The following is an 11670-nucleotide window of genomic DNA, read 5'->3' as shown; positions in this document are numbered from 1 at the left end:
ATGCTGAGAACTTGAACTGTAGAGTCCTTGAAAGTGAGTCTGTAACTTGTGGAATCAGTTCAGAGTTGAGGTGAGTGAACTTGTCCATGAATTTATCCTTTCATAGGTTCAAATGTCAACAAGTTTGAGACTCAGAGGACGAGTGTTAAACCTGCAAACTCAGTCCTGAGGAGGGGTCTCTGCGCTAAACATCGGCTGTTTGTTCATTCCATTGACGCTGCCTGACCCGCTGAGTTTTGGTGCCCTGGGCTCAAACCTTCAAAGTTTAGATCTCTTCTTGCCTTGCCCATCTGTGGACTAAACTTGCAAATCAGCTCTGCTCAGTAGGGAGGTCAGGAGATGAACCACATTCATACAGCGCAAAGGAACAGGCCCTTTGACTCACAATGTCTGTACTGTGTATGATACCATTATCACCATTTTGTCCCGTGCTGTATGTCATGGGCGTTCATGGTCTTTTTGACCGTGATTGTTCTTGCCAAATTTTCTACAGGAATGTTTTGTCATTGCTGCCTTTTGGGCAGTGTCTTTACAAGATGGGTGAACCCTGCCATTATCAATAGCCTTCAGAGTTTGTTTGCCTGTGTCAGTGTCGCATAATCAGGACTTGTGATATACACCAGCTTCTCGTACGACCATCTACCACCCGCTCCCGTGGCTTCACGTGACCCTTGGCCAAGGGTGACCTGCAGGCTAGCAGAGAGAAGGAGTGCCTTGCGCCTCCTTTGGTAGAGATGTATCTCCACCCCGTCACCCACAAATATGATACCAATTTAAATTAAAATCTTCCTGCATATGATCCATATCCTCCGGTTCCCTGAACATTCATGTGCTCGTCAAAAAGCTGTTTGAACACCACTATGGTATTGGCTCGCATTACTACCTAGGCACCTGTTTAATAAAAAAAATGACATGCACATCTCCCTTAAAACTTTCCCCCCATCACTTTCAATGCATGTTCTCTAGTTTTTGAGATTTATGCCCTGAGAGGAAAAAAAATTCTGATTTTCTAAACTATTTATACCTCTCACGCAACACACATAAAAGTTGCTGGTGAACGCAGCAGACCAGGCAGCATTTATAGGAAGAGGTAAAGTCGTCGCCTTCGTCAGATTTCCTCGTGTTTGCTTATTTATACCTCTCATAATTTGGAGTTCTCATTTCAATTCTGAGATTACCTTGAGTGGTATTAATGCCTGTTATTGATAAGTGAGGGTAGGTTGAGGGAGCAAGGGCTTTTCTCTTCGGAGCGAAGGAGCATGGGAGGTGACTTGATAGAGGCATCGTTTGAGTGGACAGCCAGAGACTTTTTCACAGGGTGGAAATGGCTAACGTGAGGAGCGCATAATTTTAAGGTGACCGGAGGAAAATATGGAGGGTATGCCAAAGGTAAACTTTTTTACACAGAGAATGGTGGGTGTGTGGAATGCCCTGCCAATGGGTGCAAGTAGAGGTGGATACATTAGGAGCATTTAAGAGAGTCTTAGATAGACACATCGATGAAGAAAAATGAAGGACTATGTGGAAGGGAACAGAAGGCTAAAAGATCAGCACTACATTGTCAGCTGAAGGGTCTGCACTGTGTTGTAGTGTCCTATGTTCAAATGCCTTCAATAATCATTCCATGTTGGAAAAAGAGGGAAAACATTAAATATTTTAAGCACTCACATAATATAAATTAATTAAGAGGCTTCTGTTTACTAAAAATGAAAAGAAAAATGCAGTTTAATTAACCTTTTCATGAAGGGCATAGCTAGAGGCACCAGATACAAAGCCAAGGGCCTGTAGCTCAGTATAATCGAGTAACAGTGATGAACTCAGAGATGAGTCCAGTCGAGGAACAGGAATTCAGAGGAGATGCCACCTGATTTCCAGCCTGTTCTGTACTGAGTTGCCGTGTACAGGTGCACATTGCAGGAAGGTGCTGGCATAGAGATAGCAACTGAAACTGGGCGATTCAGCTTTCAATACTCAGCTTGTACTGTTCAATGAAGTGCTCAAACTGTGAGTGTTCACTATCCTTACCACGTGTGAGCTCTTGGCAACTTCTCTGGAGTTCCCCACTGTTCTATTGTAAAGAGCTGAGGACCATTGGAACCTGTGTAAGATATCAAAAAGTACAGCAAGCGTCAGCATCAAAATTATTATCATATGAAATCTGCAGTTTTGTGGCAGCAGTACAGTCACCATCATCACTATGCACCATGTTGTATGATGAGAGGGCGATCATGGCCTTTGACCACGATTGTTCTTGGCAAATTTTTCTACAGAAGTAGTTTGCCATTGCCTTCTTCTGGGCAGTGTCTTTACAAGACGGCTGACCCCAGCCATTATCAATACTCTTCAGAGATTGTCTGCCTGGCGTCAAGTGGTTGCATAACCAGGACTTGTGATATGCACCAGCTGCTTCCATGTCTTGATGTGACCCTGAGCTGGGGTGCGGGGTGGGAAGTACTAAGCAGGTGCTATGCCTTGCCCAAGGGTGGCCTGCAGGTTAGTGGCAGAAGGAGCGCTTTACACATGCTTTGGTAGAGACGTAACTCCACACCACCAACTGAGTAGTATAGTGCAAAGGCATTAAAATCTACAAATATACCATCAGTACATCTTCAAAAGGCAACGCCTTAAAAAGGTGGAATCCATTATCAAGGGCCCCTCACCCTCTACAACATGCCCTCTTCTTACAGGAGCATTAATGATTTAGGAACAGCTTCTTCGCCTCTGCAATCAGATTTCATGAACCCATGAGCGCCACCTCCCTGTTCTTTGCAACCATGATGGAGCTGGCTAAGTCTATAACACTGTGTGACCACTCACGATCCTATGTATCGGAGCATCCTTAAGATGCTTTGATAAAGACAAGCTTCAATAATACTTAAATAGATTGACCAACATCTCAAGATTACCTATATTTACTTGCCAGATAAAAACCCTTAAATGCCAGGTCTGTGCCATGTGACAATGAGGAAGGGAATAGAATGTGGTGGCAGATAAATTCGTGGCTGAAGAATTGGAGCAGGAGGCAGGGATTCAGATATTCAGATTTCTGAATAATTGGCTCTCTTCTGGGGCAGGTGGAACCTATTCATAAGGGACAGGTTGCATTTGAAATCGAGGGAAGACCAATATTCTTGCTGGCAGGTTTACTAGAGCTGCTGGGAGTGGTTTAAACTTGTATGGCAGAGAAATGGGAACCAGTATGACAGAGCTGAGGATGAGCCAGCAGGTTTACAAGCAGATGATGGGTGTAACATGAATGTAAGGAAGACAAGCCAATGATTGGGTACAAATGCTGACAGAGCAAAGAGTTAAATTTCACCACCAAGGCAAAATTCAAAAGGGCGAAGCAAGCAGGACTGAGGGTGCTGTATGTAAATGCATGTAGCATTCGGAATAAGGTGGACGAACTCGTAGCGCAATTTGAGATTTGTCGGTATGACGTTATTGCCATCTCTGATTGATGGCTGAAAGAAGGCCATAGTTGGGAGCTGAACATGAAAGGATATACTTTGTATTGAAAGGACAGGAAGGAAACCATATCAGGTGGTGTGGCTCTGTTGGTAAGAGATAGAATTACATCTTTAGAAAGAGGTGACACAGTGTCACAGAATGTCAAATCTTTGTGGGTGGAATTAAGAAACTGTAAGGGTAAAAAAATACTATTATTAGGCTTCCAAATAGTAGCCAAGATGTGGCGTTGAGATTGTAAAGGGAGCTGGAAAAGTTATGTAATAAACGTAATGTCACAATTGTAATGGGGACTCCAATATGCAAGGGGATTGGGAAAATCAGGTTGGTGTCAGATCGCAAGAGAGGAAATTTCCTGAGTGCCTGCGAGGTGACTTTTTAAGCAGCTTGTGCCTGAGCCCACTTGGGGAAAGGCTATCTTAGACTGGGTGTTGTGTAGTAACCCAGATCTTATTCAGGAGCTTAATGTAAAGGAACCTTTAGGAGGCAGTGATCATAATATGATTGAATTCAGAATACAATATGAGAGAGGGAGAAGCACAAGTCACATTTATCAGTATCACAATGGAATAAAGGGAATTACAGAGGCATGAGAGAGGAGCTTGCCCAGGTGGATTGCAGGAGGATACTGGTGGGGATGATGGCAGTGTTGAGACGGCTGAAGTTTCTGGGAATAGTTCACAAGGCGCAAGATAGATATGTCCCATAGAAGAAGTTGTTCTCAAATGGCAGGGGTAGGCAACAGTGGCTGACAAGGGAAATTAAGGACTGCATAAAAGCCAAGGAAAGGGCATATATAGTAGCAAAAATGAATGGGAAGTTGAATGATTGAGAAGCTTTTAAAATTTAACAAAAGGCAACTAAAAAAGCTAGGAGAAAGGAAAAGATGAAATATGAGGGCAAACTAGCCAATAATATAAAGCAGGATGCTGTAAGTTTTTTCAGTTATATTAAAAGGGAGACCAGAGTTGATATTGTACCACTGGAAAATGATGCTGGTGAGGTAGTAATGGGGGACAAAGAAATGGCAGATGAACTTACTAAGTACTTTGCATCAGTCATCACTATGGAAGACACTAGCTAGGCAAATTCAAAGGTCTTAAGGTGAATAAGTCACCTGGACAGATGGACTACAGCCCAGAATCCTGACAGAGGTTGCTGAAGAGATAATGGATGCATTGATCATGATCTTTCAAGAATCACTTGATCCTGGCATGGTCCCAGAGGACTGGAGATTGCAAATGTCACTGCACTCTTAAGAAGGGAGGAATACAAAAGGGAGGAAATTATAGACCAGTTAGCCTAACCTCAGTGGTTGGAAAAGTGTTGGAGTCCATTATTAAGGATAGGTTTCAGGGTATTTGGAGACTAATGATAAAATAAGTCAAAGTCAGCATGGTTTCTGTCAAGGGAAATCTTACCTGACAAATCTGTTAGAGTGCTTTGAGGAAGTAACAAGCAGGGTGGACAAAGGAGAGGCAGTGGATGTCATTTAATTGGATTTTCAGAAGGCATTTGATAAGGTGCCACACATGAGGCTGCTTAACAAGATAAAATCTTGTGGAATTACAGGAAAGATACTGGTGTGGATAGAGGAATGGCTGATAGGCAGGAGGCAGTGAGAGTGAATAAAAGGGCACTTTTCTGGTTGGCTGCTAGTGTCTAGTGGTGTTCCTTAAGGGTCAGTATTGGGACTGATACTTTTCATATTGTTTGTTAATGATTTGGATAATGGAATTGATGGCTTTCTGGCAAAGTTTGCGGATGATACAAAGATAGGTGGAGGGGTAGGTAGTGCTGAGGAAGCAATATGATTGCAGAAGGACTTAGACAAATTGGAAGAATGGACAAAAAAGTGGCAGATGGAATACAGTGTTGGGAAATATATGATAATGCATTTTTGTAAAAGGAGCAATAGTGCAGAGTATTATCTAAACAGGCAGAAGATTCAAACATCAGAGGTGCAGAGGGACTTAGGAGTTCTCATGCAAGACTCACAAAAGGTTAAATTACTGCTTGCGTCGGAGATAAAGAAAGCAAATGCAATGTTGGCATTGATTTCAAAGGGAATAGAATAAAAAAACAAGGAGATAACCTTGAGACTTTATAAGACACAACTCAAGCTGCACTTGGAATATTGTCAACAGTTTTGTGTCCCATATCACAGAAAGGATGTGTTGTCACTGGAGAGAGTCCAGAAGAGGTTAACGAGGATGAGTCAGGAATGAAGAGGTTAACATATGAGGAGCGTTTGTCATCTTTGGCCCTGTACTTTCTGGAATTTAGAAGAATGCCGGAGGGATCTAATTGAAACCAACCAAATGTTGAAAGGATTAGATAAGGTGGATATGGAGAGGATGTTTTCTATAGAGGGGGTATGCAGAACTAGAGGATACAGCCTTAAAATTGAGGGACAACCCTTTAGAACAGAGGTAATGCGGAATTTTTAAGCCAGGGAGTAGTAAATCTGTGGAATGCTCAGCCACCGACTGCGGTGGAGGCCAAGTCAGTGGGTATACTTGAGACATAAGTTGATCATTTCCTGGTCGGTCAGGGCATCAAAGAATATGGTGAGAGGGCTTGTGTACAGGGTTGAGTGGCTCTGGGAGAAGACTTGATGGGCTGAATGGCAAAATTCTGCTCCTATGTCTTTTAGTCTTATGACCCTGACGGCAGTTATATACAGGCCTCCCAATAGTAGTGGACACAGAAATAGAAAAGGCATGTCAAAAGGACAATGTTATGAAAGTCATGAGAGATTTCAACATGCAGGCCGATTGGGGAAAATCTGGTTGGTAACGGATCTCAAGAGAGTGAGTTTTTTGAATGCCTACGAGATGGCTTTTTTAGAGAAGTTTGTCACTGAGCCTACTGGGGGGTCAGCTATACTGAATTGGGTGTTATGTAATAAACCATCACAATATGGTTGAGTTCAATTTGAAATTTAATAGGGAGAAAGTAAAGACTAATTGATGTAGCAGTATTTCAGTGGAGTAAAGGAAATTACAGTGGTATGAGAGAGGAGTTGGCCAAAGTAAATTGGAAGGAGATGCTGGCAGGGATGACAGCAGAGCAGCAACGGTGTAAGTTTCTGGGAAAAATGAGGAAGGTGCTGAATAGATGTATTTGAAAATTAAAAACCTACAGAGAGCAACTAAAAGAATCATTAGGAGGAAAAAGATGAAATATGAGAGCAATCTAGCAAACAATATCAAAGTGGATAGTAAAAGCTTTTTCAAGTATCTGAAAAAATAAAGGAGGTGAGAGTGGATATAGGACCACTAGAAAATGAGGCAGGAGAAATAATAACGGGACAAGGAGATGGCTGATTAACTAAATGAGTATTTTGCGTCAGTCTTCACTGTGCCTGGTGTTGTAGTGTGTGAAGGAAGAGAAGTGGGTGCAGTTACTGTAACAAGAGACAGTGCTCAAAAAGCTGAAAGACATAAAAGTACATTAGTCACTTGGACCAGATGAACTGCACCCTAGGGTTCTGAAAGAGGTAGCGGTAGAGATTGTGGAGGCATTAGTAGTGATCTTTCAAAAATCATGCCAGAGGACTGAAAAATTGCAAATGTCACTGCTCTGTTTACGAAAGGACGAAGGCAGCAGAAAGCAGAAAGACTAGTTAGCCTGACCTCAGTAGTTGGGAAGATGTTGGAGTCGATTGTTAAGGATGAGGTCATGGAGTACTTGGTGACTCAGGACAAGATAGGGCAAAGTTAGCATGGTTTCCTTTAGGGAAATCTTGCCTGACAAACCTGTTGGAATTCTTTGAGATTACATTTTGGATAAATAAAGGGGATGCAGTGGATATTGTATATTTGGACTTTCAGAAGGCTTTTGACAAGGTGCCACACATGAGACAGCTTACCAAGTTAGGAAGCCATGGTATTACAGGAAAGTTACTAACATGGTTAGAGCATTGGCTGATTGGCAGGAGGCAGTGAGTGGGAATAAAAGGATCCTTGTCTGATTGCTGCCGGTGACTAGTGGTGTTCCGCAGAGGTCGGTGTTGGGACCACTTCTTTTAATGCTGTATGTCAATGATTTACATGGTGGAATAGATGGCTTTGTTGCCAAGTTTGCAGACAATACAAAGATTGGTGGAGGGTTAGGTAGTGTTAAGGAAGCAGGTAGACGGCAGAAGACCTAAACAGATTAGGAGAATGGACAAGAAAGTGGCAAATGAAATACAATTTTGAAAAATGCATGGTCATGCACTTTTAGTAGAAATAAATGTGCAGACTATTTTCTAAACTAGGAGAAAATCCAAAAATCTGAGATGCAAATGGTCTTGGGAGTCCTTGTGCAGAACACCCTAAAGGTTAATTTGCAGGTTGAGTCAGTGGTGAGGAAGGCTAATGCAATGTTAGCATTCATTTCAAGAGGTCTAGAATACAAGAGCAGGGATGTGATGCTGAGGCTTTATAAGGCACTGGTGAAGCCTCACCTTGTATTTTGTGCAAACAACAGGAATTCTGCAGATGCTGGAAATTCAAGCAACATACATCAAAGTTGCTGGTGAACACAGCAGGCCAAGCAGCATCTGTAGGAAGAGGTGCAGTCGACGTTTCAGGCCGAGACCCTTCGTCAGACTTTGTCCTGACGAAGGGTCTCGGCCTGAAACGTCGACTGCACCTCTTCCTACAGATGCTGCTTGGCCTGCTGCGTTCACCAGCAACTTTGATGTATGTTCCTTGTATTTTGTGAACAGTTTTGGGCCCCTCATCTAACAAAAGATGCACTGGCATTGGAGGGGGTTCAGGGGAGGTGCACGAGGATGATTCCAGGAATGAAAGGGTTATCATATGAGGAACGTTTGATGGCTCTGGGTCTATACTCGCTGGAATTTAGAGGGATGGGGGGGAGGGTGGTCTCATTGAAACCTTTTGAATGTTGAAAAGCCTAGGCAGAGTAGATGTGGAAAGGATGTTTCCCATAGTGGGGAGTCTATGATAAGAGGGCACAGCCTCCAGATAAAGGGGCATCCACTTAAAACAGATGCGGAGAAATTCCTTTTGCCAGAAGGTGGTGAACTTGTTGAATTTATTACCACAGGCAGCTGTGGAGGCCAAGGTGTTGGGTGTATTTAAGGCAGAGATTGATAGGTTCTTGATTGGACAACGCATCAGAGGTTACGGGGAGAAGGTCGGAGCGGGGCTGAGCAGCAGGAAAAGGCGTCAGCCATGATTGAGTGCAGAGCCGTCTCGATGGGCCAAATGGCTTAATTCTTCTCATATGTCAAATTTAAAATGGCTAGAACTACGTTTTACAGCACAGGCGACCTGGGTTCAATTCCTGCTGCTGCCTGTAAGGATTTTGTACACTCTCGCCGGGACCGTGTGGGTTTCCTCCGGGTGCTCCGAAGATTCTAAGTCCAAAGTCCCACAGTCCAAAGATGTAGAGGTTGGTAGGTTAATAGGTCATTGTAAATTGTCCTGTGATTAGGCTGGGGTTAAATCCCGGGATTGCTGGTTGGCATGGTTTGAAGGGCCGGAAAAGCGTATTCTGCGCTGTATCCCAATAAATAAGTAAACTTGATGGTTAAGCTGCACACAAGTAATAGTCACATACCATATAGTTCAGCAAACCCATTCATTGGCACTCTTGAGGTTCCAGTAACAAACTGTAGAAGCCGAATACGTTTCTCAGCATCCATCAGTAGCACTGCCTGGAAGGAAACAGAGACCGAATGAAGTGAATTATCAACAAAGAATAAAGTACCAATTATAAACAAGTCGACAAAAATATAGAGCAACACGCACAACATGCTGGAGGGACTCAGCAGGTAGGGCAGCATCCGTGGAAACGAACAGTCAATGTTTTCGGGCCGAGACCCTTTGTCAGGACGTTTCCATGGATGCTGCCCGACCTGCTGAGTTCCTCCAGCGTGTTGTGCGTGTTGCTTTGACCCCAGCATCTGCAGAGTATTTTGTGTTAACAAAAATATAAAGTTGCCTTTGCCAGAACTGATGATCTAAAAAATATCCCAACTGACTTTGTCCATTTTCATAAGGTTGTATGAATTTCAATGTATGGAAAAACAGACGTGGCACAAGTTTATCACCAGTTGCTTGATTATCACTGGGCTTGCTGTGGCATAAAGACCACTGGGATGGTGGTGGTGTGAGGGGCAAGAGTTAGCATACTGAACTCTTTTACTACAAAGAGCCTACTCTTATAAACAGTTGCAAAATGAGAAAATTCAGAACTACTGAAGCAGCGGCCATGTTGTTAGTGTAGGGGGATACTCTCTGTCCTGCAGTGTGAAGGTTAAGTACAATGTTTCTCAGAGAGTAATCATACCAGCAGCAGTAAAGAACGTAGGGTAACAGAGGTCATAGCTGCTTGTGTCTGAAGAGTTTTTGGGACTCTCAAGAAAACCCTCAAGGGAAAACCTTATCCAGCAGGTAACTTGGAAAAGAAATAATGGCAAGATCAGACGGTAAAAAATGTTGTAGAGTCACAGAGTACCACAGCACAGAAACAGACGCTTCGGCCCATGCAGGTTGTGCCAAACTGTTATTCAGCTGAGTCACGTCAACCCGCATATGCCTTCCATACTCCACTCATCAATGTACTGATCCAGATCAAACCTACATCCATCACTGACAGCTCGTTCCACACTCTCACCGCCCTTTGATTGAAGAACTTCCCCCTCTGATTTCCCCTTAACCTATGACGTTTAGCTCTCATCTCACCCAACTTCAGTGGGGAAAAAACTGCTTGCATTTACCCAATCTATACCTTTCATCAGCTTGTATAGCTCCACCACATCTCCCCTCATTCTCCAGGGGATAAAGTCCCAACGTTTCAAACTTTCCTGAAAACTCTTGTCCTCAAGTCCCAGCAACACCCTTGTAAATTTTCTCCGTATTCTTTCAATCGTATTGATATCTTTCCTGTAGGTAGGTGACCAGAATTGCACACAATACTCCAAATTAGGCCTCACTGACATATTAACCAACTTAACATTCCATCTCCTGTGCTCAGTATCTTGATTTATGAAGGTCAATGTGCCAAAGGCTTACTTTATGACCCTATCTACCTGTATTATCTTTTTCAATGAATTGTGCACCAGTATTCCCAGATCCCTTTGTTCTACAGCACTGCTCAATACTGTGAGCTTTGAAGGAAATAGACTCAGTAATAACATTTAGGCAAACTATTGATAAGGCGACAGGGAAAGACCGAATAACTCTTAGAAGACCCTCCATGGCACAACAATCTGGTTGGGTGGGGTGAGAAGGGGTATAGCCTTCTGCACTCCATCATTCTACAAGGGAAGAATTTCACCTGGTTGAAAGATCTGAACTCAAGATGGGTAAACCCCTCCCCGCCTCTGAGCAATTCTGCACAGATCATCGTCACAGGAAAGCAGCATCCATCAGCAAGGATCCCCACCACCCAGGCCATGCTGTCTTCTCACTGCTGCCATCAGGAAGAAGACTCACACCACCAGGGTCTGGAAAAGTTATTACCCTTCAACCATCAGGCTCTTGAACTAGAGGAGGTAACTTCACTTGCCCCATCACTAAAATACACAACCTATGGACTCACTTTCAAGGACTCTTCATCTCATGTTCTTGATATTTAATCACTTATTTATTTGAATTGAATTGACTTTATTACTTACAACCTTCATATACACGAGGAGTAAAAAATCTTTATGTGATGTCTCTGTCTAAATGTGCAACTTCTAGTAATTTATAATAAATATGTACAACAGGATAGTTAATATAACATAGAAATACAGTTGTGTCAGTTTATTATTTTTCTTTCTTTTTGTATTTTATAGTTTGTTGTCTTTTGCACTCTGGTTGTCCCTTGTTGGGTGTGATCTTTCATTGATTCCATTATGGTTATTGGATTTACTGAGTATGCCCACAAGAAAATGAATCTCAGTGTTATTTATTAAGGACCTCCAGCACCCAGGGCATGCCCTCTTCTCACTTTTACCGTCAGGAAGGAGGTACAGAAGCCTGAAGGCACAGACTCAGCGGTTCAGGAACAGCTTCTTCCCCTCTGCCATCTGATTCCCAAATGGACATTGAAGCTTTGGACACTATCTCACTTTTTTAAAATATACAGTATTTCTGTTTTTGCACGTTCTTTTAAATCTATTCAATATACTTAATTGATTTACTCGTTTATTTATTATTATTTTTATTTTATTTTTTTTTAATCAGCTAGATTATG

At 42.7% G+C, this 11670-nt stretch overlaps 2 protein-coding genes across 23 annotated transcripts in view; one reads left to right on the top strand and one right to left on the bottom strand.

The window, feature by feature from the left end:
* The window catches only part of nedd4l (NEDD4 like E3 ubiquitin protein ligase), a 466571-nt gene that overhangs the window by 4270 nt on the left and 450631 nt on the right, over positions 1–11670 (bottom strand). For all 19 annotated transcript variants that reach the window (XM_063042682.1, XM_063042686.1, XM_063042690.1 and 16 more), the window contains 2 exons: positions 9046–9142; positions 2026–2098 (listed from right to left, as the gene is read on the bottom strand). In XM_063042682.1, coding sequence (XP_062898752.1) covers positions 2026–2098; positions 9046–9142 — 170 coding nt within the window. The remainder of the gene's footprint in view (positions 1–2025; positions 2099–9045; positions 9143–11670) is intronic.
* The window catches only part of LOC134343865 (uncharacterized), a 99808-nt gene that overhangs the window by 49777 nt on the left and 38361 nt on the right, over positions 1–11670 (top strand). The gene's annotated exons all lie outside the window — the stretch shown is intronic.

This window comes from Mobula hypostoma, chromosome 3 (assembly GCF_963921235.1).
Source record: "Mobula hypostoma chromosome 3, sMobHyp1.1, whole genome shotgun sequence".
NCBI lineage: Eukaryota > Metazoa > Chordata > Chondrichthyes > Myliobatiformes > Myliobatidae > Mobula > Mobula hypostoma.
Note: the sequence above shows the minus strand (reverse complement) of the source record. Positions and strands in the feature narration are given on the sequence as shown.